Source organism: Macaca thibetana, chromosome 1, assembly GCF_024542745.1.
Source record: "Macaca thibetana thibetana isolate TM-01 chromosome 1, ASM2454274v1, whole genome shotgun sequence".
Classification (NCBI taxonomy): Eukaryota; Metazoa; Chordata; class Mammalia; order Primates; family Cercopithecidae; genus Macaca; species Macaca thibetana.
The window spans coordinates 94540410-94568194 of record NC_065578.1 but is presented as its reverse complement, the minus strand read 5'-3'; the positions used below and the strand labels follow the sequence as shown (position 1 = coordinate 94568194).

The 27785-nt window shown below is 40.8% G+C and overlaps 2 protein-coding genes across 9 annotated transcripts in view; one reads left to right on the top strand and one right to left on the bottom strand.

Annotated features, from left to right (window-relative positions):
- ALG14 (ALG14 UDP-N-acetylglucosaminyltransferase subunit) overlaps positions 1-27785 on the top strand; it is a 435379-nt gene that overhangs the window by 267757 nt on the left and 139837 nt on the right. The window lies entirely within an intron of this gene.
- TLCD4 (TLC domain containing 4) overlaps positions 1-27785 on the bottom strand; it is a 116908-nt gene that overhangs the window by 50782 nt on the left and 38341 nt on the right. For 6 of the 8 annotated variants that reach the window (XM_050778347.1, XM_050778355.1, XM_050778323.1 and 3 more), the window contains one exon: positions 1801-1966. In XM_050778347.1, the coding sequence (XP_050634304.1) occupies positions 1801-1955 (155 nt within the window). In that variant the 5' untranslated portion in view covers positions 1956-1966. Of the gene's footprint in view, positions 1-1800; positions 1967-24605; positions 25372-27785 lie in introns of those variants that run through there. The other 2 variants (XM_050778340.1, XM_050778332.1) reach the window with 2 other exon arrangements.

Here is a 27785-nt window from a genome sequence, read left to right as displayed (position 1 = left end):
ATGGTATTTCCTGTGTCATAGAATGGTAGTGATAAGACTAGATAATGCAAAATATTTTTCAAGTTCATTTCATTTTCACCTTGGCTTCTATCTCTCTGTACCCTTCCCTATTTCTTTGACTTGCAGCTACCCAACATTCAAATGCCTTTACCTATCCTAACCAGAGTAAAGAGGAAATGAAAATAGTTCAAAATTTAATCAGAGAATGTATGTACCCCCTTCTCTTTCCTACCATTCCATCTATCTTCATATGTTAGAAAAGATTTTTTAAAGTAATGGTATCTCTAGTATAACATATTTGAACAATATTTTTGTGCTAGTCTTAAGACAAAATAATCATACTGCTTATTTTTTGAAAATATGTGGAGAAATAAATCTTGCTTTTTGAGTGAAAAGAACTTTGGCATGTATGAACCTGATACATCATTGTAAAGTGCAAAAGAAAACAACTAGAATCTTATTAAATTCACAGTCTGAATCACAAAAGTAGATGCCTGCAAAACAATTTGGTTCAAAGAAAGACAGGGAATTTCAAATCAGATATGACCATTCTCAAACACTCAATCCTGACAGAATTTCTTGACTTTTAAAAGAAAATTTCAATGAAAGATAATTATAGCAAACTTTAGAGACTTGCTGAATCCATTTTATGGTAAGTGTATTAACTTCAACTAAATAGCAACAACAAAAAATATGGCCATGGCTGCTCTGACTCACTGAGGTTTACAAATGCACAGTGATGTCTGGGGACATAAAATGCTCTAAAGCAAGTGAAGCAGTCATCAGAGCCATTTTGTATTTGAAATCTTGTGAGATTAATACGTTGTACACACACAAAAAAAACTGCAACCAACTTTTTAAAACTCTAGCAGGGTGCAGTGGCTCCCAGCACTTTGGGAGGGCAAGGTGGGTGGATCACCTGAGGTCAGGAGTTCAAGACCAGCCTGGCCAATATAGTGAAACCCTGTCTCTACTAAAAACACAAAAATTAGCTTGGCGTGGTGGGGCATGCCTGTAATCCTAGCTACTCGGGAGGCTGAGGCAAGAGAATCGCTTGAACCCAGGAGGCAGAGGTTGCAGCGAGCCAAGATTGCGCCACTGCACTCCAGCCTGGGCAACAGAATGAGACTCTGTCTCAAAAAAATAAACAAATAAAAATAAAAATAAAAAATAAAACTTCAGATTTCTATATCAACAGATGTCTAATTCTTTCTCTATTTACTTTTTTGTTTAAAAAAAACTAAAAAGAAATTTTTACTTTAAAATTATGTAACAAAATAATAAATGCTGGAGGGTTCTAAATTATAATGCAAAGTTCATTAAAAGGTTCATATGCGCTGACTGTACACTGTGTTCCCTGGTGTATAGCGTTTAACTGCCCCAGGTCTGGCTAAGTTGGCCAATGCTGTATGGTATAAGCTACTCAAAAGTACGACTAATTTTTTCTTCCATCTTCATTTCCAAAGAATATTTTTGTTATAAATATTTCAAAGAACATGAAAGTACTAGTACTCATCCACAGTCAGCTGGAGTCTACTTCATCTTCACTAGAGTCTACTTCATCTTCACACACTTCCTCAGAAACTTAAATAAATTTATCCTAATATCTTTCAATATATCAATTCTTAAAAAAATTTTTTTTGCATGAGATCATGTACTTGTTTTTCCTTTTATTCCTAAGATCAAATAAAAATGTGGCCTTACATTAGACCCTAAATGAAATACTTTTTTGAAATATTTTAAATAATTTTATCTCATAAACTAGTTTCTTTTCATCAATTACATTTTCATATGCTTTACCTTGAGTTCCATTCAATCTTCTTTTCGAAGCTGAGACTATTGAAACCTGGAGAAACTTTTGCTGAAAACCAGTAACTTACAAAGTAGAAAAGAAGCTGAAAGGTGAAAAAGCTGGTACAAATAACACTGATGAACAGTTTTGTGTTGATCTCCATATTTCTTCAACCTGTTAAGATAAATGACAGCTATAAATTGTTATCTCATAATAAACCTAGAGTAAATTTTTTTATTTTAAGAAATGTCTTGTAATTTTAGAAATTTTTAAAATTTAGAACAAATGTAAGAATATAAAGAAACTAAGAATTTTTGGCCTTTTGTATATTTCTTCACCTTTACCATCTATTTGTCATGTATCTTATGTTTGTATTCAGAATAAAAGAAAAAATCTATTATCTTAAAGATCTCAATATTATAGGTGTCATTTATAATTTTTTTTTTTTTTTTTTTTTTTTTTTGAGACGGAGTCTCGCTCTGTTGCCCAGGCTGGAGTGCAGTGGCCGGATCTCAGCTCACTGCAAGCTCCGCCTCCCGGGTTCGGGCCATTCTCCTGTCTCAGCCTCCTGAGTAGCTGGGACTACAGGCGCCCGCCACCTCGCCTGGCTAGTTTTTTGTATTTTTTAGTAGAGACGGGGTTTCACTGTGTTAGCCAGGATGGTCTCGATCTCCTGACCTAGTGATCCGCCCGTCTCGGCCTCCCAAAGTGCTGGGATTACAGGCTTGAGCCACCGCGCCCAGCCGTCATTTATAATTTTAACATCATGATATTCAAAATTATCTAAGTCTTAACATTAACAGGGAATTTCAAGTACTATCAGTAAAAAGTATTCTTTTAATAATATTTCAATTAAGTGTAGGACAAATCACCTGATTTCTTTATTCCTCAATTTCTCATCTATGATATGAAACAGTTGGTTACATAATTTCTAAGAAACAATCAAGTCAAATATCATAGAATTAACACTGCCTGCAATAACAAAACAAAAAATAATTCCATAAAGGACAAACAACATTTAAAACAAAATGAAAATCTTAAGATCACAGTCTTAGAAAAGAGCCATAGCACTGCTGAGGCAAGACAATATGGTCTCGAGGCGGGGAACCTAAGGCTGATTCATACTGACTTCCTAGAACTAAATCAAACAGAAAGGCCCAACTTTACACACCTAAGTAACAATATAACTGGAGGTTACCTCCTTTGCAAGCCCCTCCCCCACTTTTCTGAGTGGCAAATGGAAAACTGAAAGTACCTCCGATTGCTTTCCAGAACCAATCAGATGTTTACACAGGAGTGCAACTTTATAACTTGGTTTCAGCCTCTGATTGATTGCTTTCCCCAACCAATCTAACTGCCAGCCAAGTCTTCCTTTGCACAGAAGTGTAGCTTCCCCTCCCCCCCACCCCCCATTCCCTTCCCCAGATGGGGTCTTGCTTTTCCCCCAGGGTAGAGTGCAGTGGTGCTATCGATCTCAGCTCACTGCAACCTCCGCCTCCCAGGTTCAAGCAATTCTCCTGCCTCAGCCTCCCCAGTAGCTGGGATTACAGGCACACACCACCACACTTGGCTAATTTTTGTGTTTTTAGTAGAGACGGGGTTTCACCATGTTGGCCAAACTGGTCTTGAACTCCTGACCTCGTGATCCGCCCACCTCAGCGCCCTAAAGTGCTGGGATTACAGGCCTGAATCACCACACCCGGCCTAGAAGTGTAACTTTGTAATTTCACTTCAGCCTCTGATTGGTTGTTTTCCTCAACCAATCAGTCTGGTTGTGGGCCACTACTTCATTTGCATGGGGTGTACAATAAGTGGCCAATGGGAAACCTGTAGTGGGTATTTAAACCCTAGAAAATTCTGTAACTGGGCTCTTGAGCCTCTATGGAAGAACCCACTCCCACCCTGTGGAGTGTACTTCCATTTTTAATAAATGTCTACTTTTGTTGCTTCATTCCTTCCTTGCTTTGTTTGTGCATTTTGTCCAATACTTTGTTCAAAATGCCAAGAACCTGAACACCCTCCACCGCTAACACTGTCACTGCACAAATGAGAATTTAACTTTAAAAACATGCTCTTCAATCACACACGTTCTTGGAGCAGAAGGCCTGCAGGGCTTTTATCCCTTTAAAAAAAAAAAAAAGATTTTTATAAAAGAGCTTCAGGTCTCAACAATCAAGTTAGCAGAAAGAACAGTACTATGCATATATGCACACTCAAAGTGTGTTTTCTATCTCATTGAGCTGAACTTTATTTGGCTCCTAAAAATCTTAGGAATATTCAGACCCAAAAAAAAGGCACTAAAGCATTTGCTCATATCCAGCAAATATAGCATTTCTATGGCTCCATCTTTGATAGAGCTGATCCTCAAATGAAAAGGAAATAAATCAATATACATTTCCAGCTGCCTAATGCAAAGAAATAAAGTCACCTACTGAAGTCAATTCACCAGAGAAAAGCCAAGTCATTGACTGCACTAGCAATAACCCCACTTCATAATCCCTCCCGACCAGGATATCGTAATAAGAATCAGTCTCCCACAGGGCCCCTTCCGACAGAATTCATATGCCTATAATGAATTCTTTCCTCATTCTTTGTGTGTGTGTGCGCGCGCGCGTGCACGTGCTTGGTAAAAATATTGATATTACAATTCTTCTCTATGAGACTCCATTAACTTTACTGCTCTTTTACTTCTTTTTAATTCAACATATGTTTATTGGGTATTAAATTTTTAATTTGTGGCCTTTTAGCCTAGGTTTAATATTAACCAAACAATACATAAAAGTTTTGTACATAAATTAAGCAGCACCATAATTTGCTAAGTGGGATGTAAGGAGAATAATGCTTTTCTAAGATTAAAGCAAATAGGTATCTGGAGGCCAGATGGACACAAAATTGGGAAAAAAATACAATCAGTAATCAGAAGAGAATGGAGAATCTAATCTTAAATGTGAGGAGGTTTGCCCTGGAGACTTTTGTATGCTCTCTGCTGATCCTACAGCAGCAGGGGGGCATGGGCTGCTCATTTAGTTTGTTAAAATTCAATGTATACAAAGCATTTATTTCATGAATGTTAAAAGGTGTCATAAAACATATCATACCTTATCCATTTTATGAATTGTTCATTTAACTAATGTATTTAAAAGCACTCAAATAATTCACCATTAAAAAATGTATCATCCCCTCTCCCCCACAAAATCGAGTTTACTGGATGAATATTATATTTTGAACAGAATTATTTTCAGGTAAGACTTTGGATATATGTTGAGAGTCTCCCTTTGAAAAAATGTTTCATTTAAAAACAAAGAGCTCCATATATTCAAGCTGTGACTTCCATTAAAAGCTCAACAGATAGAAGCCAATTAAATTGTTCTACTCTCAGCTTTGCCTCTTAGTAAACAGCTGCTTGCTTAATCAGTCATGCCAAATCAAGAACTAATCTAGAGATCTTTACAAATTTCCCCAGAAAATCAAGGCTTCTGTTAAGAAGCAGCTACCCCTGTTCATTCACTTTAATGCATGAATCAGGCAAGAAAAATGGTAAAAAGTGATAAAACCAAAGGATGCTCATTACTAACATATATTAAGGGCCTTTAAGAGTTTGGTGATTATTAAGTACAGGAATATACAGTAATACTGGAAAAGCAGACCTACTTCATATACCTCTACAGGTAGCTAGAAGCTGGCAGAAGGATACTATTTGGCCTAGAGCAGAGCAGTTCAAACAGATAAGGGAAATACATGTGTAGCAATTTACAAGAATGTCTAGACATGAACTCTACAATATAATTAGTCCATCTTGATTCACAGGAATTACGGACATCAAAGAAACTTTTCCAGAGACCTGCTGAATGAAATAATGTTTATACTTTTCATTCAAGATGGTTTACACAAACTTTAATTGACACTGATTTCTTAGTAGGGAAAAACATGAAAAGGTCTGAAATTTAGTCATGCACTGCATAACAATGTTTCAGTCAATGACAGACCACATATACAATGGTGGTCTCATAAGATTACAATGGAGCCTGGCGCGGTGGCTCATGCCTGTAATCCCAGCACTTTGGGAGGACGAGGCGGGCGGATCACAAGGTCAGGAAATCGAGACCACAGTGAAACCCCGTCTCTACTAAAAATACAAAAAATTAGCCGGGCGTGGTGGCGGGCGCCTATAGTCCCAGTTACTCGGGAGGCTGAGACAGGAGAATGGCGCGAACCCGGGAGGCGGAGCTTGCAGTAAGCCGAGATTGCGCCACTGCACTCCAGCCTGGGCGACAGAGCGAGACTCCGTCTCAAAAAAAAAAAGATTACAATGGAGCTGAAAATTCCTATCACCTAGAGACGCTATAGCCATCATAACACCGTAGTGCGACACATTACTCACGTGTTTGGGGTGATGCTGGTGTAAATAAACCTACTGCACTGACGGTCATATAAAAGTCTAGCACATACAATTATGTGCAGTACATAATAGTTGATAATGATAATAAATGACTATGTTACTGGCTTATGCATTTACTACACTATACTTATCATGATTTTACAGTGTATTCCTTCTATTTATTAAAACACACACACACACCATTAACTGTAAAACAGCCTCAGGAAAGTCCTTCAGGAAGTAGTCCAGAAGGAGGCATGTTCTCTTAGGAGATGACAGCTCCATGTGTGTTACTGCCCCTGAAGACCTTCCAGTGGGACAAGATGTGGAGGTGGACGACAGTGATATTGATCATTCTGACCCTATGCAGACCTAGGCTAATGTGTGTGTCTGAGTCTTAGATTTTTAACAAAAAAGTAATAAAATAATAATTTAATTTTAAAAATAGAAGGAAGCTTATAAAATAAGGATATAAAGAAAATCTTTTTCTACAGCTGCACAATGGGTTTGTTTTCCGATAAGTGTTATGAAAAAGAATCAAAGGCTGGGTGCAGTGGCTCATGCCTGTAATCGCAACACTTTGAGAGGCCGAGGCTGGTGGATCACCTGAGCTCAGGGGTTCGAGACCAGCCTGGACAACATGGTGAAATCCTGTCTCTACAAAATATACAAAAAAATTAGCTGGGCGTGGTGGCACGCGCCTGTTGTCTCTACAACTCGGAGGCTGAGGCAGGAGAACCGCTTGAACCTGGGAAGCGGAGATTGGAGTGAGCCAAGATCACGCCACTGCACTCCAGCCTAGGTGACAAAAGCGAAAACTTTGTCTCAAAAGAACAAAAAAAATCAAAAGTTTAAATTAAAAAGTTTATAAAATAAAAAAGAAACTAAGCTAGGGTTAATTTATTGAAGAAATAAATTTTTAAAATCAATTTAATGTAGCCTAAATGTACAGTGCTTATAAAGCCTACAGTAGTGTTCAGTAATGTCCTAGCCCTCCACATTCACTCACCACTCACTGATTCACCTAAAGCAGCTTCTAGTCCTGCAAGCTCCATTCATAGTAATTGCTCCACAGAGGTGGTGTACCATTTTTTATTTTTTATTTTTTTATTTTTTGGACACAGGTTCTCACTCTGTCATCCAGGCTAGAGTGCGGTGGTGCAATCATAGCTCATTGTAACCTCAAACTTCTAGGCTCAAGTGATCCTCCCACCTCAGCCTCCCACGTAGCCACACACCCAGCTCATTTTTTTTTTTTTTTTTTTTTTTGGTAGAGACTGGGTCTCACTATGTTGCCCAGGATGGTCTCTAAGTCCTGGCCTCAAGTGATCCTCCCACATCGGCCTCCCAAACCACTGGGATTACAGGTATGAGCCACTGTGCCTGGTCCAATTTTTAATCTTTTATACTACATTTTCAACTGTACCTTTTCTATGTTTAGATACACAATACTTGCCATTGTGTAGCAACTGTCTATAGTATTCAGTACAGTAAATGCTGTACAGGCTTGCAGCCTAGGAGCAACAGGTTATGTCATATAGCCATGGGTGTGGTAGGCTGTTCTGTATAGGTTTGTGTTAAGTGCACTCTGTTATGTTCACACAATGATATAATTGTGTTAAGGACACATTTCTTAGAATGTATCCCCATTGTTAAGCAATGCGTGACTGTACATTTCTTAACTATCAGCTATGACAGCCCTTCCCTTCCAGCAGGAGGACTCCCAGAGACAGGGCCCTGGGAAACAGCACTGCCAGGGCTGATTCAGTCTTCACATCAAAAAACAGTCCATCCATCTGTCTCTGGTCCACCATGAGTCAGGCACTGTGCTGGAATACAATATAGGGAGACATGCTTACAGTCAGTAGGGATACAAAGAAATTGATCCTCACCACATGAAGTGCTAAGTGCAGGGTGCTAAGGGAACGCTCCCTGCTTTCCAAGGAATAAATGCCCAGAAGAGGTGACACATAACAGTGAGAAGGTATCCAAAAGTATTCGAGGTAAACCAAGAGAACATCTTCTCTTCTATGAAAATCCCAATAAGATGCTTTGAGGCTGGAGCCCAACAGAGTCAGCTCTCAGCCAGGCTCATGCCTGTAATTCCAGCAGTTTGGCAGGCCCAGGTAGAAGGACTGCTTCAAGCCAGGAGTTTAAGACCAGCCTGAACAACATTAATGAGACCCCGTCTCTACAAAAAATAGAAAAATTAGCTGGTTGTGGCAGCACATTCCTGTGGTTCCAGCTACTCAGGAGGCAGAGATGGGAGGATCACTTAAGCCCAGGAGATCGAGGTTACAGTGAGCTATAATTGTGTACCATGGCACTCCGGCCTGGGTGTCCGCGCAAGACCCTGTTTCAAAAAGAAAGAGAAGAAACAAAGGGAGGGAGAGAGGGAAAGAGAAAAGGAGAGGAGGACGGAAAGCAGGAAGGAGAGGAGGAGGGAAGAGGGGATGAGGGGAGGAAGGGAGAAAGGGGCAATTTTAAAGGAAATTGACTTTAAAAAAAAAAGACTCAGTTCTACTAAGTGAGGTTAGGATTACCAGCCCCTCCCCACCAAAACACAATCACTCACTCATTTCCCCCATTTGTGATTCCTTTGTAAATTCCTTAGAGAATATGTCAAAATACCAGTGCCACTTCCATGCACATACATAACCCCACTCCTTCATTTTCTAATATAATCCCCCAGTGAGAGCCACTGCTGGAGTGTTTTGCAGTAAAAATCCCCAAAAAGAAGGGTGAAGGGTCTGTGTGTTTGTCTTTAAGGGCAGCAAAGAAGGGGGAAGGTGGGAAGAATGCTCCACTTATGCTTAGCATTCCTTTTCCCATCCCTGGTAAGCTCCCTCTCTCCTATTTCCCACATTGATTCCAAATATTCACTGCTCTCAAATCTCCAGTTCTCCCTCTTAAAATAGATGAGGTTTCTTCCCATTTGACCAAGAAAATGAAGGCGATCAGGCATAAACACCTTTAACTTGGCAATGTTTACTACCTCCCCGAAACTCCCACTACCTGAACCTCTTCTCTGCATACTATAGGTTCTGCCTGGCTATGTGCCCTGCACCTTCAACACTGCTTATACTGTGTGCAACTAGATTTCACCACCCCCCATGCACCAGCCCTGAATGGTCAGCCACCCTCTGGATGGGCTCCATTTGGGCATCCGGAGGTGCCACAGGTTCTACTTGGCCCAAGCTGAACTTAACCCCAAGCAGCCCTTCTCCGTGGTGCCATACCTCAATGAATGACACGGCCACCCACAACATTGCCCCATCTTCCAACCTGGAACAGCTCAGTCATCCTTGATTCCTTCCTATACCTTACCTCTACAAATAACTGATCAAGAAATCCTAGTAGATTGGAGAATACCAAGTGAAGGATACCTTGATTCCAGCAAAGTTCTGAAAGTTTCTCATGATAGCCTTATGAATAATACCAAAAAAAAGTAAGAAGTGGCTAGATTAACAAAGTTAGTGAGCCCAAGAGCTAGCTGAAAACTAGAAGCAGCATGTAAATTAATGATCCAAAGTAGAATTGAGAAATATCTCCTGATATTTTATATGATTTTCTCTATTTTGGTCCTGTTTTAGTAAATATTTTTTGTAAATATTTGTATGTTTACTTAAGCTGCATATAACAGAGGTGGGAAAGACAGCAAATACATTAAGTTAACAGAATCAGGTTTGAAATTATCTTTATTACCTAAAATAATGAATCCCAATCATAAAGGCAAAATATAATAAAACTTTTAAAGGCAATACCAAAGTATAGCACTTGGCATAATAGCCATACACACAAGACCTTAGCATTGTAAATGACACAAATCAATGAAAGACAACAGTAAATTGAAGATACTAAACACACACACAAAAAAACAAATTTCAGGCTCATTTATACTCAGAAAGAATAGATGTGCATCTTTTGATCAAGTATCAGTCCCATATACTCCCAATTAATTACATACCAAAGTACCTTTAGAGTGGTGTAAAGATGGTAATCTTTAGAAATAGTATCATATCGTAAAGAGCTAAGAGGCTGAATAATGTTATCTTGGGAATAAGATTTCTTAAAAAAAAAAAACAACAACAACTTGAAAACCTGAGAGCAGGCTGGGCTCAGTGGGTCATGCCTATAATCCCAGCACTTTGGGAGGTCAAGGCCAGTGGATCACCTGACCCCAAGAGTTCAAGATCAGTCTTTTGCAACATGGTGAAACCCCATCTCTACAAAAAAATACAAAAATTAGCTAGATGTGGTGGTGCACGCCTGTAATCCCAGCTACCCAGAGGCTGAGGTAGGAGAATCACTTGAGCCCAGGAGGTGGAGATCACATTACTGCATTCCAGCCTGGGTGACAGAGTGAGACCCTGTCTCAAAAACAAAACAAAACAAACTTGAGAGCATTCCTTGAACATTTAAAGAAGTGTTGTGGCTGGGCGTGGTAGCTCACACCTGTAATCCCAGCACTTTGGGAGGCCAAGGCGGGCGGATCACTTGAGGTCAGGAGTTCAAGACCAGTCTCGTCAACAGGGTGAAATCCCATCTCTACTAAAAATACAAAAATTAGCCGGGCGTGGTGGTGGTATGCGGCTGTTGTCCCAGCTACTCGGGAGGCTAAGGCAAAAGAATCACCTGAACCTGAAAGACGGAGGTTGCAATGAGCCAAGATCAGGCCACTGCACTCTAGCCTGGGCAACAGAGGTAGACTCTAAGTCAAAAAAAAAAAAAAAAGTGTACAAAAAAATAAGAGCGGGAACTTACTCTGCATTACTCAAAATTGCACAAGTGGGCAGTTTAACTTAACCACCCTCTAACCCTTTAGAAGTGTCCAAGTGTCTATCACGGAAGTGGTAAAAGAACAGCTGGGAGAGATGTCTGCAGAAGGCGGGGGCCCTAGCCTAACCTTTAGAGGACTCTGGAAACAAGATTTGGGGTCTAGAATTGAACTTAATTTTGGTAATCAGAAAGACAATTCCTATTCCATTAACTTCCCAACATTCTCTCAGTTATGTTAAAAACCATAATTTCACAGAGAAGGAAATGTTAAGTATATATACCATGATGGGAAGTACATAGGCCCAAACTCTTGATTTTGAGTCTCAGTTCTACCACTTGCTAGCTGCGTAGCCTTAGAAAAATTACTAAACTTGCCTTAACAGAACCTCAGTTTCCTCATCTGTAAGACAGAGATATCAACAGTACTAGCCTGACATGGTTGTAGTAAGAAATAAATGATATAATGTTTCTTGGGCACTTAGAACAGTACTCAGCATATGGTGTGCACCCAGTCTCTGCTTCTACCGTCATCCAACTCCAGCAGCACACAGGACATACAACCTCTGGGCCTGTTGTCACTCTAGTCAAGGAAAACAAAACCATCCTACAGCCACCAGGTCCTAGACCCCTAACTCATGCCTTTTTTCATCAGTCAACACTTAAAATGTAGGCAGTGCCCACTGCAGAGATCTATCCTCTACCACTTGAGTACCTCTGTTTTGCTTCAAAGTTCCTTCCCAGTCCATCACCCTCTCCACCGCCCACAACCTTCCACTGGGTCCCTTGGAACTGCTGCTCTACCCAGAAAGTAGTGTCATATCCTCGGCCTCTCTTCTCCTGCAACCCTCTCAAGTAGCAGTCTCTCACACTGGAGTCAGGAGAGGGCCTTGGCACCTGTCCTGCTTCAGGCCTTATTCCTCCAGTCCCCTGTCCACTGCAAACACCCATATCCTTTTTAGGGTCCTGCCATTCAGTTCCACCACCTCTTCCTTTCCTCACTGTTATATTCTAATCTCCCAATCACTTCTGCTTACTCAAAGACATTAGCCCTAGCTCACTGATGTCGTCAAGCCCTGCCATCTTCCTGCTCATTTGATGGCTCCACATCTCCTAGACAACTCAGTCCATTATCTTCACCTGGAATGGCAGGTCTTCCATGCCACCTTACCCACCCATGAACCTTTATTGTCCCCTACGCATCATTTTCTGCCTCCAAAATAACACTTCAAGTATTCCCTTTGTTGACCAGGGCCTTCTTTCCTTTAAGCTTCTGCAGTATTACAACATTATCAGTCCACTGACCTCTCAACTTTTGCCCAACCCATTAGCCCTATCCTGCTTGTACATCCCTCTTTAATCAGATTACATTCCAAAGTCCATCATTTCCACAGCACTCTAATACCCAAATTCCCTTTCCATTGCCAACAGTTGACAAAATCCTAATCCTGGATATGCCCAACTATTTACTCAGCAATCAATACAGAACAATCAGAGCTCTGTTGCAGAAAGTCATACACCAGAAGAGATTGAAGCCAGTGTGTGAGAATTACAGAGGGATCAGACAGCCCTCAACACTACCCTGCACTCCAACCATTTGCCACTCCAACCAACCCTCTCAGAATCCACAATAAAATTCCCAAATTGTCCCTATTCTTTTCAAAACACCATCCATCTACCCCATTCTCAGCAGATGACCCCCATCCTACTTCACAAAACAGTAGAAGCCAACGTATGAAAACATTCACTATCCCACACTACCAACTATACAATCTACCTCCATCTGTAACTATCTGTCTTCCCACCTAAGGTCAACCTCTCTAACTTGCGCACTTTAGATCCATCCTTTCTGGCCTTCTTGGGAATCTTTTGCTCCACGTTATCCTTTACTCTCTCCCTCTCAAATGGCCTTTCTATTGGCTCCTAAACAGGCTCAAGTTCTCAGCAAAAACAAAAATCAACAGATTTACAACCTCTTCTTCAATCCTCTTTTTACATAAAGTTTCTCTCTCTTGCTTGAACTTTTTACATGTGTGTTCTCTCTCTCTCCACTCCTTTACAGACAAAGGTCTAGAAATATTCGCCTGTATTTCGTCATCATTTCTCATCTGACATTTCACCACACTCCACTCCTGTCTCCATCCACATCACTCTCCTGGAATAGCTGTTGCTAAGGTTAACAATGACTTCTATGTGCAGCTTTCATGTTACCTGACCTCTCCACAACATCAGATGCTGACCATTTTCTCCTTGAAATGCTTTCTTCCTGTACTTCCCTAACATCATACTTCCTCTACCCGGCCACTAAATAATAACAGAGTTCAGACTCCAGACCATCTTCTACCTATTTGTTTCCTATGTGATATCACCTATAACTGCGGCTTCAGTTACCACTTAGATGTAGAAAAATCTAAAGTTTAAATATTCATCCTAGATCTCTCCTCTGAGCTAATGTATATAGCCTACTGCTACTTGATATTACTACACAGTGTCTCAAAGGCATCTCAAACCAAGCTCATAACCTGACCCCTAAACTTGGTCCTCAGCTAGGTTCTTCATCTCAGTGAATGGTTCTCACCAAATGTCTTAGTCGGTTTTGTGTTGCTATAACAGAACATCTGAGACTGCATAATTTATTTTTTCTTTTTTTTCTTTTTTGAGACGGAGTCTCACTCTGTCACCCAGGCTGGAGTGCAATGCTGCAATCTCGGCTCACTGCAACCTCCGCCACCTGGGTTCAAGCGATTCTTGTTGCTCAGCCTCCAGCAGAGCTGGGATTACAGATGTGTGTCACCACGTCCAGCTAATTTTTTGGATTTTTGGTAGAGACAGGGTTTCACTATGTTGGCCAGGCTGGTCTCCAACTCCTGGCTTCTAGTGATCCAACCACCTTGGCTTCCCAAAGTGCTGGGATTACAGGTGTGAGTCACCACACCCATCCAGGACTGCATAATTTATACAGAAAATAGGTTTATTTAGCTCACGATTCTGCAAGTTGAGAAGTTCAAGGGGCACAGCTTCTGGCAAAAACTTTTGTGCTACGTCATAATATAGTGGAGAAGGTCAAAAAGGGAAGCAGGTATGTGTGAAGAGACAAGACCTGGGTGGCATCCTGGCTTTATAATAACTCACTCTCAAAGGAACTAATCCACTCTTGCCAGAACGAGAACTCACTACTATAAGAGTGGCACCAAGCCACTCATGACGGATCTGCCCCCAGGATTCTAACACCTCTCACTAGGCCCCACCTCCCAACATCAATACATTGCAGATCAAATTTCAACATGAATTTTGATGGGGACAAACCATAGCCAACCCATTGTACCATACATTCAGATCTGACAGCCAGAAACCCAGAAGTCACCCTTGATAACTTGCTTTCTGCACCTTCCAACTCTGCTACCATATCCAATCTACCACTAAGTCCAATGGATTATACTTCTTAACTAACTATCAAAAAGGCATTTTCTTCTCAAGCTACTACCATCACATTTCTGGACTGTCTCTAAACTGGTCTCCTTAGAGTGAAGAACAGACTGGAGGGTTCCAGGGGAATCTTTTCTAAAAGCCATCTCTGATCATGTCACTTCCTTACCTACCCTCAACTTAAAACCTTCATTTGTTTCTCAATGCTCTTACGAGAAGGACTTCACCTTCTCCAGCCTCAGTTGGCACCTACCCTCACTGCATTCCAGCTAACATGGCCTTCTTTCTCTTCCTTTAAGATGCCATGTTCCCTTCTTCCACAAGGCCTGTGCACATCCTATTCCCTAACTCCCATCCATACCCTTCCACTCCCAAGTTCACACCCATGCTTCTTCAGCTCTCTTCTCTGAGCTCTGTCAACAGGTTAATTCCCCCATTATCTGCCCTCACGCTGCATGTCCCTCTCCTTTACAGCTGAGACTTAAACAGATGTTTCCTTCTCACAGTGGAATGTATGCCCCATAAGGGTGGGAAATATGGCCATTTTTCCCCTCACCATTAAATCTCCATGCTCAACACAATGTCTTCCACGTAATTTACACTCAATTAATATGTTAAATAACACAGTTATAATAGCAGACATACTCTTACATGTGTTTTCCATTCTGCTAGTGTTATAGATTCCTTGTTTTACCAGGGTAATCACAATACTAGAAAAAGAATTTTCTGAACTGACAACCATAGTATTACAGCATGAAAGTATATTGACTTCAAAAGTATCTTACTTCCAAATATGTCCAAAAGCAAAAAGTACCATCATAAATGGAGTATATTTATCTACTGTAAACTCCTTGTAACATGATATACATTCAAAAGTTCCATGTATAACCTGTAATTATACTTTAATATTCTTGTCAACTGCAGAAGTACCGATTGATTATTTACCACAATCAGTAGCCCTAACACTCTAGCATGTAAAACGCTCTATCTGCAAACTCTAAGTCATTTGTAAATAAGCATGTCACTGCAGAAGATGTGCTATTTACCAAGCCAAAGAAACAAATAAAAAGAACTAGAGACATAAGAGCAAACACATTCAAAAGCTAGCAGAAGGCAAGAAATAACTAAGATCAGAGCAGAACAGAAGAGATAGAGACACAAAAAAGCCTTCAAAAAATCAATGAATCCAGGAGTTGGTTTTTTGAAAAGATCAAAACATTGATAGACTGCGAGCAAGAATAATAAAGAAGAAAAGAGAGAGGAATCGAATTGACACAATAAAAAATGATAAAGGGGATATCACCACTAATCCCACAGAAATACAAACTACCATCAGAGAATACTATAAACACCTTTATGCAAATAAACTAGAAAATCTAGAAGAAATGGATAAAATCTTGGACAAATACACCCTCCCAAGACTAAATCAGGAAGAAGTTGAATCTCTGAATAGACCAATAACAGGCTCTGAAATTGAGGCAATAATTAATAGCTTACCAACCAAAACAAGTCCAGGACCAGACGGACTCACAGCCGAATTCTACCAGAGGTACAAAGAGGAGCTGGTACCATTCCTTCTGAAACTATTCCAATCAATAGAAAAAGAGGGATTCCTCCCTACCTCATTTTATGAGGCCAGCATCATCCTGATACCAAAGCCTGGCAGACACACAACAAAAAAAGAGAATTTTAGACCAATATCCCTGATGAACATTGATGCAAAAATCCTCAATAAAATACTGGCAAACCGAATCCAGCAGCACATCAAAAAGCTTATCCACCATGATCGAGTTGGCTTCATCCCTGAGATGCAGAGCTGGTTCAACATATGCAAATCAATAAACGTAATCCAGCATACAAACAGAACCAAAGACAAAAACCACATGATTTTCTTAATAGATGCAGAAAAGGCCTTTGACAAAATTCAACAGCCCTTCATGCTAAAAACTCTCAATAAATTAGGTATTGATGGGACGTATCTCAAAATAATAAGAGCTACTTATGTCAAACCCACAGCCAATATCATACTGAATGGGCAAAAACTGGAAGCATTCCCTTTGAAAACCAGCACAAGACAGGGATGCCCTCTCTCATCACTCCTATTCAACATTGTGTTGGAAGTTCTGGCCAGGGCAATCAGGCAGGAGAAAGAAATAAAGGGTATTCAGTTAGGAAAAGAGGAAGTTAAATTGTCTCTGTTTGCAGATGACATGATTGTATATCCAGAAAACCCCATCATCTCAACCCAAAATCTCCTTAAGCTGATAAGCAACTTCAGCAAAGTCTCAGAATACAAAATCAATGTGCAAAACTTACAAGCATTCTTATACACCAATAACAGACAAACAGAGAGCCAAATCATGAGTGAACTCCCATTCACAATTGCTTCAAAGAGAATAAAATACCTAGAAATCCAACTTACAAAGGATGTGAAGGACCTCTTCAAGGAGAATTACAAACCACTGCTCAACGAAATAAAAGAGGACACAAACAAATGGAAGAACATTCCATGCTCATGGATAGGAAGAATCAATATCGTGAAAATGGCCATACTGCCCAAGGTAATTTATAGATTCAATGCCATCCCCATCAAGCTACCAATGACTTTCTTCACAGAATTGGAAAAAACTACTTTAAAGTTCATATGGAACCAAAAAAGAGCCCGCATTGCCAAGTCAATGCTAAGCCAAAAGAACAAAGCTGGAGGCATCACGCTACCTGACTTCAAACTATGCTACAAGGCTACAGTAACCAAAACAGCATGGTACTGGTACCAAAACAGAGATATAGACCAATGGAACAGAACAGAGCCCTCAGAAATAATACCACGCATCTACAACCATCTGATCTTTGACAAAACTGACAAATCAAGAAATGGGGAAAGGATTCCCTGTTTAATAAATGGTACTGGGAAAAGTGGCTAGCTATATGTAGAAAGCTGAAACTGGATCCCTTCCTTATACCTTACACAAAAATTAATTCAAGATAGATTAGAGACTTAAACGTTAGACCTAAAACCATAAAAACCCTAGAAGAAAACCTAGGCAATACCATTCAGGACACAAGCATGGGCAAGGACTTCATGACTAAAACACCAAAAGCAAAGGCAACAAAAGGCAAAATAGACAAATGGGATCTAATCAAACCAAAGAGCTTCTTCACAGCAAAAGAAACTACCATCAGAGTGAACAGGCAACCTACAGAATGGGAAAAAATTTTTACAATGCACCCATCTGACAAAGGGCTAATATCCAGAATCTACAAAGAACTCAAATAAATTTACAAGAAAAAATGAAACAACTCCATCAAAAAGTGGGCAAAGGATATGAACAGACACTTCTCAAAAGAAGACATTTATGCAGCCAACAGACACATGAAAAAATGCTCATCATCACTGACCATCAGAGAAATGCACATCAAAACCACAATAAGATACCATCTCATACCAGTTAGAATGGCAATCATTAAAAAATCAGGAAACAACAGATGCTGGAGAGGATGTGGAGAAATAGGAACACTTTTACACTGTTGGCAGGACTGTAAACCAGTTCCACCATTGTGGAAGACAGTGTGGCGATTCCTCAAGGCTCTAGAACTAGAAATACCATTTGACCCAGCCATCCCATTACCGGGTATATACCCAAAGGATTATAAATCATGCTACTCTAAAGACACATGCACACGTATGTTTATTGCAGCACTATTCACAATAACAAAGACTTGGAACCAACCCAAATCTCCATCAATGATAGACCGGATTAAGAAAATGTGGCATATATACACCATGGAATACTATGCAGCCATAAAAAAAGATTAGTTCATGTCCTTTGTAGGGACATGGATGCAGCTGGAAACCATCATTCTCAGCAAACTATCGCAAGGACAAAAAACCAAATACTGCATGTTCTCACTCTTAGGTGGGAATTGAACAATGAGAACACTTGGACACAGGAAGGGGAACATCACACACAGGGGCCTGTTGTGGGGTGGGGGGAAGGGAAAGGGACAGCATTAGGAGAGATACCTAATGTAACTGACGAGTTAATGGATGCAGCACACCAACATAGCACACGTATACATAACAAACCTGCACCTTGTGCACATGTACCCTAGAACTAATAAAAAAAGAAAGAAAAAAACGCAACATTGTAGAAATAAACACATTGAATACCAAAAAAAAAAGAAAAGAAACAAATAAAAACCCCTAGCCAAAAAAGGCATACTATCCTGCACCCATTGAGTTTTGTTTGCATTTTCATATAGGTGGTACACTGTAATTATCTATCTCAAAGTTGATAAAACGTCAAAAAATGACCAAAGACATTGAAATCTTAGTAAAGAATAATTGTCAGGCCAGGCACGGTGGCTCATGCCTGTAATCTTAGCACTTTGGGAGGCCGAGGCTGGTGGATCACAACGTCAGGAGTTCGAGACCAGCCTGGCCAATATGGTAAAACCCCGTTTCTACTAAAAGTACAAAAAATTAGCTGCGTGTGGTGGCATGTGACTGTAGTCCCAGCTGCTCGGGAGGCTGAGGCAGGAGAATCGCTTGAACCCGGGAGGCGGAGGTTGCTGTGAGCCAAGATCGCACCACTGCACTCCAGCCTGGCAACAGAGTGAGATTCCATCTCAAAAAAAAATAAATGAAATTAAAGAAAGAAAAAGAATGTCACACCACTCACTTTCAACTTTCAATCATGCAAAAATTGTTAAGCATCTAAAAGAATGTTTATAAAGCTCTCAGCTAACTGCAGTTATAGTTTTTGCTTTTGGTTGTTTTAATTGTATGTGAAGAGACATATAGGGAAAAAGACTTAAGAGGATAATATGAAGAAAACATTCCACCTCTTTTTCTTTTCTGAGCATCAAGTTGAAGAACCATTAGCATGAGTGTAAAAGTCTACAGAAAGCCAGCTGCATAAAAGTCAACCCAACTTCTATAAATCCTCTAATATTCATGGTACTGCTTTTTAAACTGAACTAAATGGGAGGAAAAGAAGACCAAGCCAGTAAAGGTGAAGAAGCCCTATGTTCATATAATTAAGTTACACTCCGTTTCTTGAGACAGAATCTCACTCTGTCGTCCAGGCCGGAGTGCAATGGCGCGATCTCAGTTCACCGCAACCTCCGCTTCCGGGGTTCAAGCTATTCTCATGTCTCAGCGTCCCAAGTAGCTGGGATTACAGGTGCCGACCACCACACCCGGCTAACTTTTGTATTTTTAGTAGAGGCAGGGTTTTACCATGTTGGTCTCGAACTCCTGACCTCAGGTGATCCACTGGCCTTGGCCTCCCAAAGTGCTGGGATTACACGTGTGAGCCACCGCGCCTGGCCTGGTACACTCCCTTTCTAAGATAAATGATGTTACTTAAGGTTTAACAAGGAATTGTTCATGGCTATAAAAAAGATTTCTCTATGGTTCCTCCCTGTCGACTAAAATACTGAACTTTGAAAAAGGGTATCCTTTATATTTTTATTCTCTATTTCCTATTTCTTCAGCCCCTACTCCTCCAAGAGTATATAACAGAGTTCAAGTTAAAGAGAAACTGATCAATTCTGCCTGCTAGAGACCCTGGCAATTGACATCTCCTTGAAACAATCTTTTTGGATTACAGATTGTTTTGATTGTAACAAAGAACAAAATATTTAAGCTTAACTTTTCACACATTTCTAATAGGCCTTTATTTTTCTCATAATTGTATATAATAATTACAACCACAGTACATCAGATTAGGAAGGAGGCTAAACCCTGTTCTCTAAACTAAGCTCTGTAAGTGTCATCCACTCTCAGCAAAAAAGTATCCATACTCAAAGGCTGGGGGTGGCCCCCACCTTGCTACCAAAGCTCAGAAAACAGCTCTGACAGTTGAGTCACAACTCTGCTACACATTTCTTTAATCTAAGACTTTTCTGTGCCTGTCATGATCCTGTCTTCCCTTGTACATTGTATACTAAATGCCTTCGAGGAATCTTTCTCTGATCCAATACAGTGCCTTTCAAATTTTCATATCCCAGGCTCCCCTGCCACCCCCACCACATACACATACACATACAATTCTGCTTATTCCTACAAGACGAGAAGACTTTGTAGTCTTTCTATAGTTTGTTTTGTGGGGGCAAAAGAGTTCCGTTGATACAGATTTTTCAAACAACCCAGAGTCCCCACGCCAAGATATTCTGACACAGCAAGTAGGAGGCTATCCCACCTCCTTAACCCCTCCCTGAAAGTCCCTGCTCTCCTAAGAAATCACTTCTCCCACTGGTGTCCACAACTCCTAACTAGTTCTCCCTTCCATTATAGGTACAGTAATTTTAACTGGATTTTAACAAAACTTTTATTCCTATTTTCCTAGCTTACATTTACATGTTCTAGCTTTTAACTTAAAAATAAATGAAATCTGATATAATTCGTCTATTTTACATCAACTTTGTATCTTTTGTCTTATTTTAAATTTTTTTATTTCATTTACGTTTATTCCTTTACTTGGGGTTTGTCTTTATAACGCTTAACAAGCAGAGTGAAGCCAAAAGGAAAAAGGCCTTCTCCATCTCTTCCTTCAGCTCCTCTGCTTCTCAACCCCCAACTTATTGAAGAATTCTACCCTTAGGACATTCAGGTCATTTTCTAGGCCTAATGCCTCAGAGTACACATGTGATTTACCTGACAAATGTTGCTTCCTAGCATCTCACTCCGCTTTTTTTTTTTTTTTTGAGACAGAGTGTTGCTCAGGCTAGGGGAGAGTGGCACCATCTCGGCTCACTACAACCTCCATTTCCCAGGTTCAAGCAATTCTCTTGCCTCAGCCTCCCTAGTAGTTGGGATTATAGGCTCACTTGAAACTTTTATAAAGAAGTCTTTGTTTTTAAACCTATGAGTTACAGTTACAGCCATTGGATTTTGGATTGATCAGAATGCCTTCAGCCAGGAGACAATAGTAACTGGGAGGTCACATTAATATAGTAGCTGGAACAAATAAAAAGTAAAGGTTTTGAAGCTTATACAACTTGAGAGCCCACCTTCAAGGAAATCAACATTTCAAACAAGACTCCAGCCTTGGAAGAAGTCTGTGCTAGGAAGAGTCCCTGAAGCTGAAGCAGAGGCCAGGTGGCTCTCTACTGTCTGAGGAGTCTCTTGGGAAAAAAGAGAGAGGTTCTGCGGACTGCCTTTTCCACCTGGCATCTAATGTACTTATTTCCATATCACTGCTCTTCCCTTCCTGGAGGGATCACAAAAGGAGCTCTTGGCTTGGAACATCTCTTGGTTTTTTTTACCAACTCTGTGAAATCAAGGAGAAACTGGACAAAGTATGATTTTCCCCAAATTAATTTTGTTCTTTTTTTAAAGGGATCACTCAGTCACCCACCAAGCTACCTAGGAAGTCAGAACCTATGGAGTCAGGGAAGTTCTTCTCACCTCCAAATCATGGATCTCATTACCTCTGGAAAGTCCTTAGGTTAAGGGAAATGGCTAAGGTATGGCTTTGCCTGCTGCCTTCTTTTTTTCTTCTTGTGCCTGTTCCCCATAGGAAAGGAAGTGGTATTAAATGAGTTAGAGGGGCTGAAGAACAAGTAGCATATTTCTCCCACTTGTTGGGTTCTCAAGATGAATTCTGCTCAGCTAAAGAGATACCTAGAATCAAAGCCTAGTTCCAATACTTATCAAGTAGCCTTAGGCAAGAACAACACAATCTCTGTGACCTGCAGGTTCTTTAAAATGGGGATGAGAACGCCTAATGGCAAGATAGTTATGTGGCTTAAGTGAGACAATCTGTTAAATGCACCTAGCACAGTTCCTGGTACATGTAGTCACTCGTGGTAAACCATTTAGTGGCCATAAATTCCTTTGCAACAATGACACTGCCACTCCAGTCCCCCAATCTAGAGTTGGAGTCTATGTCTCTGTCCTGTGAATCTGGGCTGGCCTTGCCAACTGCTGACAAAGAGAATACAACAGAAGAGAGGCTCTGAGGGTTCTAGAGCCTAGGTAGGACTTTAAAAACACTCTTTTGGAAAATTGCCCTGAGACCATCATGTCAAGAGCCTGTCTAGTCTACCAGAGGATGAAGGCCACAGTGAGAAAACTGAGGTTGCCCAGCTGACAGCCAACACTCAATATCAACTACCAGCCATACTGGCAAGCCAACTTGGATCCTTCAGCCCAGCTAACCCTCTAGCTGAAGGCACCCACTTGAGTGAACCTGTAACCAACACAGTAACTACCCAGCCAACCCACAGAATCACAGGAAATAATAAATCACTGTTTCAAGCTACTAGGGTCTAGGAATGGTTTATTTGGCAACAGATTAAAAGACCACTCAATAAAGAATAGTTCTTGGTATTACCAGCCTTTACCAGCCTTTTTTTTTTTTTTTTTTTTTTTTGGAGACAGTGTCTCGTTCTGTCACCTAGGCTGGAGTGCAGTGGAGCAATCTTGGCTCACTGCAACTCAACTGCTGCCTCCTGAGTTCAAGTAATTCTCCTGCCTGTGCCTCCCAAGTAGCTGGAACCACAGGCCTCCACCTCCCAAGTAGCTGCAACTACAGGCATGCACCACCATGCCCGGCTAATTTTTGTATTTTTTGGTGGAGATGGTGTTTTGCCATGTTGGCCACACTGGTCTTGAACTCCTGACCTCAAATGCTCCACCCACCTCGGCCTCCCAAAGTGCTGGAATTAGAGGCTTGGCCTCTTTTTTTTTTTTTTTTAATAGCGATGGGATCTCGCTATGTTGTCCAGGCTGGTCTCAAACTACTGAACTCAAGTGATCCTCCTGCCTCAGACTCCCAAAGTGCTAGGATTAGAGGTGTGAGTCATTGCATCTGGCCTCTTTTTCTTTTCTTTTTTTTTTAATAGAGAGGGGGTCTCACTATGTTGTCCAGGCTGGTCTCAAACTACTGAACTCAAGTGATCCTCCTGCCTCAGCCTCCCAAAGTGCTGGGATTGCAGGTCTGAGCCACCATGGCCGGCCTACCAGGCCTTTCTTAACCAAGAAATGTTACATCTATTTAATATTTCTCCAACGATGCCAAGTCATACAGAAATATTATATTTTGTATTTGAAGGAATGTGATCATTTCCTTCTTGATTTAACCCTTGGCCTAAGGGCCCTGCAGCTTGTTTATACCTATGATCTGACTGGATAATCTGGTCGCCAAAATGAGAAGACAACCAAGGAGTTTCTAAATTCTCTAGGTGGCTTTTTATATGATTACCTAAGGTCCACTCTACCCGAGGGCTAGTCTGAAGGTAGTGAGTTGTCTCCATCGATTGTTCACAGTTACAAATGGAACTCCTTGATCTACTCTACTCCTTGATGTGCCTTCATCACACCACACACTTCAGGTAGCCTCAACCTCATGTTTAAATTCAGGTGTAGTAAGTCACATAAAAAAAACCTAAGCTTGGCCCACAGACTTGATAATGAAGAACTGTTTTAGGGCAACGTTCCCAAGGCAAGAATTTGGTGAATGTGGTCATGGAAGTTCAGATCCAGACAACTCATGGGAAGCGAACTCTTCCTGGCTTTATGAAACAGGGTCAAGCTGACCCAACTGGTAGACCTCCAAGCCCTGGTGCCATTCTCACACTGTATAACCTATTAACAAGTTTAATCTTGAAGATGCTATCAAGACTTCTTAGCATGGTGGCTTTGATCTTTTCTAACTTATGGGATTGATAGATGTGAACAAGTACCATCCTTGTTGTGTGGACCAAGTATAGGGTGGTGTTTTTGGGGTGTTTTTTTTGTTTGTTTTTTGTTTTTTTTGGAAAATATTTTGCCCAGCCATTGTTATAATTCCATTAAGTTAATGCCATCTAAAACATCCTCATTTCTGATTTCAAAAGTTACAGACCTAGTATTCTATAGGTTTTACTCATAGCAATTCCGCTAAAATTGTATATGCTATACAATTTGTGTATAAAAATTTGTGGAAAAATTATCCAGAAACAAGATCACATAGATGCTTTTCTTTGCCCATGTGTCCCTTTAGGTCTTCTTAAAGCTATTTCTGGATTAAACCCATGAGCCTACACCTCACCCTATTGACCTTTCACTGAACAGTGCCATGGCATGATACCCCTGGCTAGCGCTGGGTAACATGATATGAGGTGGCATCGTAAGGCAAAGTTACTAGGTTCTACTGTAAGATACTGGGAAGGTTGTTCAGGATGCTGGCCATTGCAAATGTAGTGTTTTCTTAGTGAAAACCCAAAGTAGAAATTTTTTCTCACCTCCTGGAATCAGGAATAGGTGGGCTTCTCTGATTTGGTTTCTCTTCTGGACACCCTGAAGCTTGTTATAGATCATTTGCCTCTTCTCTTTGCTGCTGGAAAGCTTATAGCCAGAACTTTTAGTAAGGAAAGAATGGGACTTCGAAATACACTAACCAGCCTCACTTACACTTCCATCTTCTTTTCCTTCTTTATACTAAATATACTTTATCTTGTCATATCATATGCATCTTTGTAAAAATTTACAAATCCTGTTTGAAACAAAGGGGAATATAAATAAAACTAAAGATACTATAGTCAATGTGCAAGCCTAATCCCCCTATCAGACAGTGACCTCTTGTAGGTAAGGAGGATGCATTGCCCCACCTTGAAATCCCCAAAACATCCACCGCTGTGCTTTCACTGCTGAGTGAATATCTGAGGAATTAAAGAGCAGACTATGTAAATGTCGATAACACTATGTTATCTGAATTATAAAATAAGCAGTATACTAATGAATTGGTCTTTTACCCTCAAAAATTCACACAGGTTTGAAAACATATACAGTATTTACAAGAGTGTTTATCAAAACATTATTAGAAGTAACTTCAAGGTCCACCAACAGAACTATGGTTATATGTATACTATCACGTTATTAACATTTAAATGAAAAAGGTGATAAAAGAAGCAAGCTGCAAAATAATAAATTTTTGGCCGGGCGCGGTGGCTCAAGCCTGTAATCCCAGCACTTTGGGAGGCCAAGACGGGCGGATCACAAGGTCAGGAGATCGAGACCATCCTGGCTAACACGGTGAAACCCCGTATCTACTAAAAAATACAAAAAACTAGCCGGGCGAGGTGGCAGGCGCCTGTAGTCCCAGCTACTAGGGAGGCTGAGGCAGGAGAATGGCGTGAACCCGGGAGGCGGAGCTTGCAGTGAGCTGAGATCCGGCCACTGCACTCCAGCCTGGGCTACAGAGCAAGACTCCGTCTCAAAAAATAATAATAATAATAATAATAATAAATTTTTCATAACTAAATAACTCTGGGCACATTTTGCCATTTGTAGAGAAAACATCTGGAGGGCCTCATCCCCAAAACTGATAACTAGGTGTGTTTAGGAGTGAAACTAGCCAGGGTGGGAGCTGGAGGAGGAAGCAGAGGTGAATTTGCATTCTCTTAAATACTGTTTATAATTTTTTTGTAATAAGCTAGTTTTACTTTTGCAATTAAAAAAAACACTAAACATTTAGAGGCTTGTGGCCATAAAGTGTTCTCAAATCTTCAAAATGCTAAATGTCTTAAGGGTTTGGTTCTTTCTTCTGGCTCCAGGTGATCAAGCCTTCCTCTTGGCCTCACCCTTTCAGCCTTATGTTGCCCTGGATTCCTCCACTTTTCCATAGGGCATGTAAGAAACTGATCTGTTTGGGAGCACTCACACAGGTTTAAAAAACATGAAAAGGGAAGGAAACCTCATTCTAAACACAGCTGTAGTCTTTATAAGTCCTTACACGTAACAAATTATAAAGCATTTAATTAAATTCCTAACTGTCTCAGTATTTTCACATGTAATGGAGCAAAACATGTTAACTGAGCAAGACTAGTTTTAAGACTCATGTCCCAGGTTAGGCGCAGTGGCTCAGGCCTGTAATCCCAGCACTTTGGGATGCCAAGGCAGGAGAATCACTTAAGCCCAGGAGTTCAAGACCAGCCTGGGGCAACATAAGACCCTATCTCTCTTTTTTTACTTAAAAAAAAAAAAAGAAGAAGAAGAATCTTGTCCCTAAAGTAACACTTTATAAAGAGAACTTTTAAACTTTTAAAATTTTTCACCAAATGAAAATTCCTTCTTCCTCCCATTCCACTAAATACAGATCTACCAAATAGAGAGAAGTTTAATTTTCAAAGATTTTTAAGCCTATTTGGAGAATATTAATTAAAATTAATTTGACCTAGAAAGTTTCTTCAGGTCCCAAAATCTTAAAATTAAATTAATAAATGCATAAACTCATCAATGTGCAGTTTTTTCTACAGTTTGCCATGGCAGAATTCAATGAATAGTAACACAACACAAGCCAGGACCCAGAACTGAGCTCCATGGAGTCAGGTGGACACCACAAGGCAGCTGGTGGGGGACTGGGGGAGAGTTATCAGAGATAACAGAGAAACCAGAGTTGAAAGCATTAGATAAATACCAGACAGCTAAGGAAGGGTGAAGTCAAACACTGAAAACATCAACTAAGGTAAGAAAATCTGATAAGGCAGGGTCAGGTCAAGGGGAGGCTCCAACTAGGTTAGAGTATCAATGATAAGAGCAAGCAGTCACTAAGCGACGTGCTGGGGTGAACTCTGATACCTGTGTACTTTTGTTTTGTTTGTTTTGTTTTAGACAGAGTCCCACTCTACTGCCCAGGCTGGAGTGCACTGGGACAACCTCGGCTCACTACAACCTCTGCCCGCGGGTTCAAGCGATTCTCTGGCCTCAGCCTCCCGAATAGCTGGGACTACAGGCGCATGCCACCATGTCTGGCTAATTTTTGTATTTTGTTTCAGTACAGATGGGGTTTCACCATGTGGGGTGGGCCAGGCTGGTCTCAAACTCTTCACCTCAGGTGATCTGCCCACCTCCATGCTGGGATTATAGGCATGAGCCACCGCGCCAGCCACCTGTGTACTTTTCCTCCAGGCTTTTACTTGCAGCTAGGAGTGTTCGGTGTTGTAGCCAGATGTTGACAGCCATGAAAAGGAAATCAAAAGCCTACAGATAGACTCCGCCCTTGATTAACTCCAGGGCAAATAGTGGAATTAACTCACAATTGCTGGTTGCCTCATCAATTTCTCCAAGAAACTGTTTAGGTGACCCCCAAAGGCTATGAACAATGATCGGAATTTGATCACAGATCTATACTTCTAAGGAAGTCCTGACAGTCTAGCCCTTTTGTAAAATTTAATAAGAATACTTTTCAGGCTGAGCATGGTGGCTCACGCCTGTAATCCCAACACTTTGGGAGACTGAGTTGGGCAGATCACTTGAGGCCAGGAGTTGAGACCAGCCTGGCCAACATGGTGAAACCCCATCTCTACCAAAAATACAAAAATTAGCCGGGGGTGGTGGCGGGTAATCCCAGCTACTTGGGAGGCTGAGGCAGGAGAATCACTTGAAGCCAGGAAGTGGAAGTTGCAGTGAGCCAAGACCACACC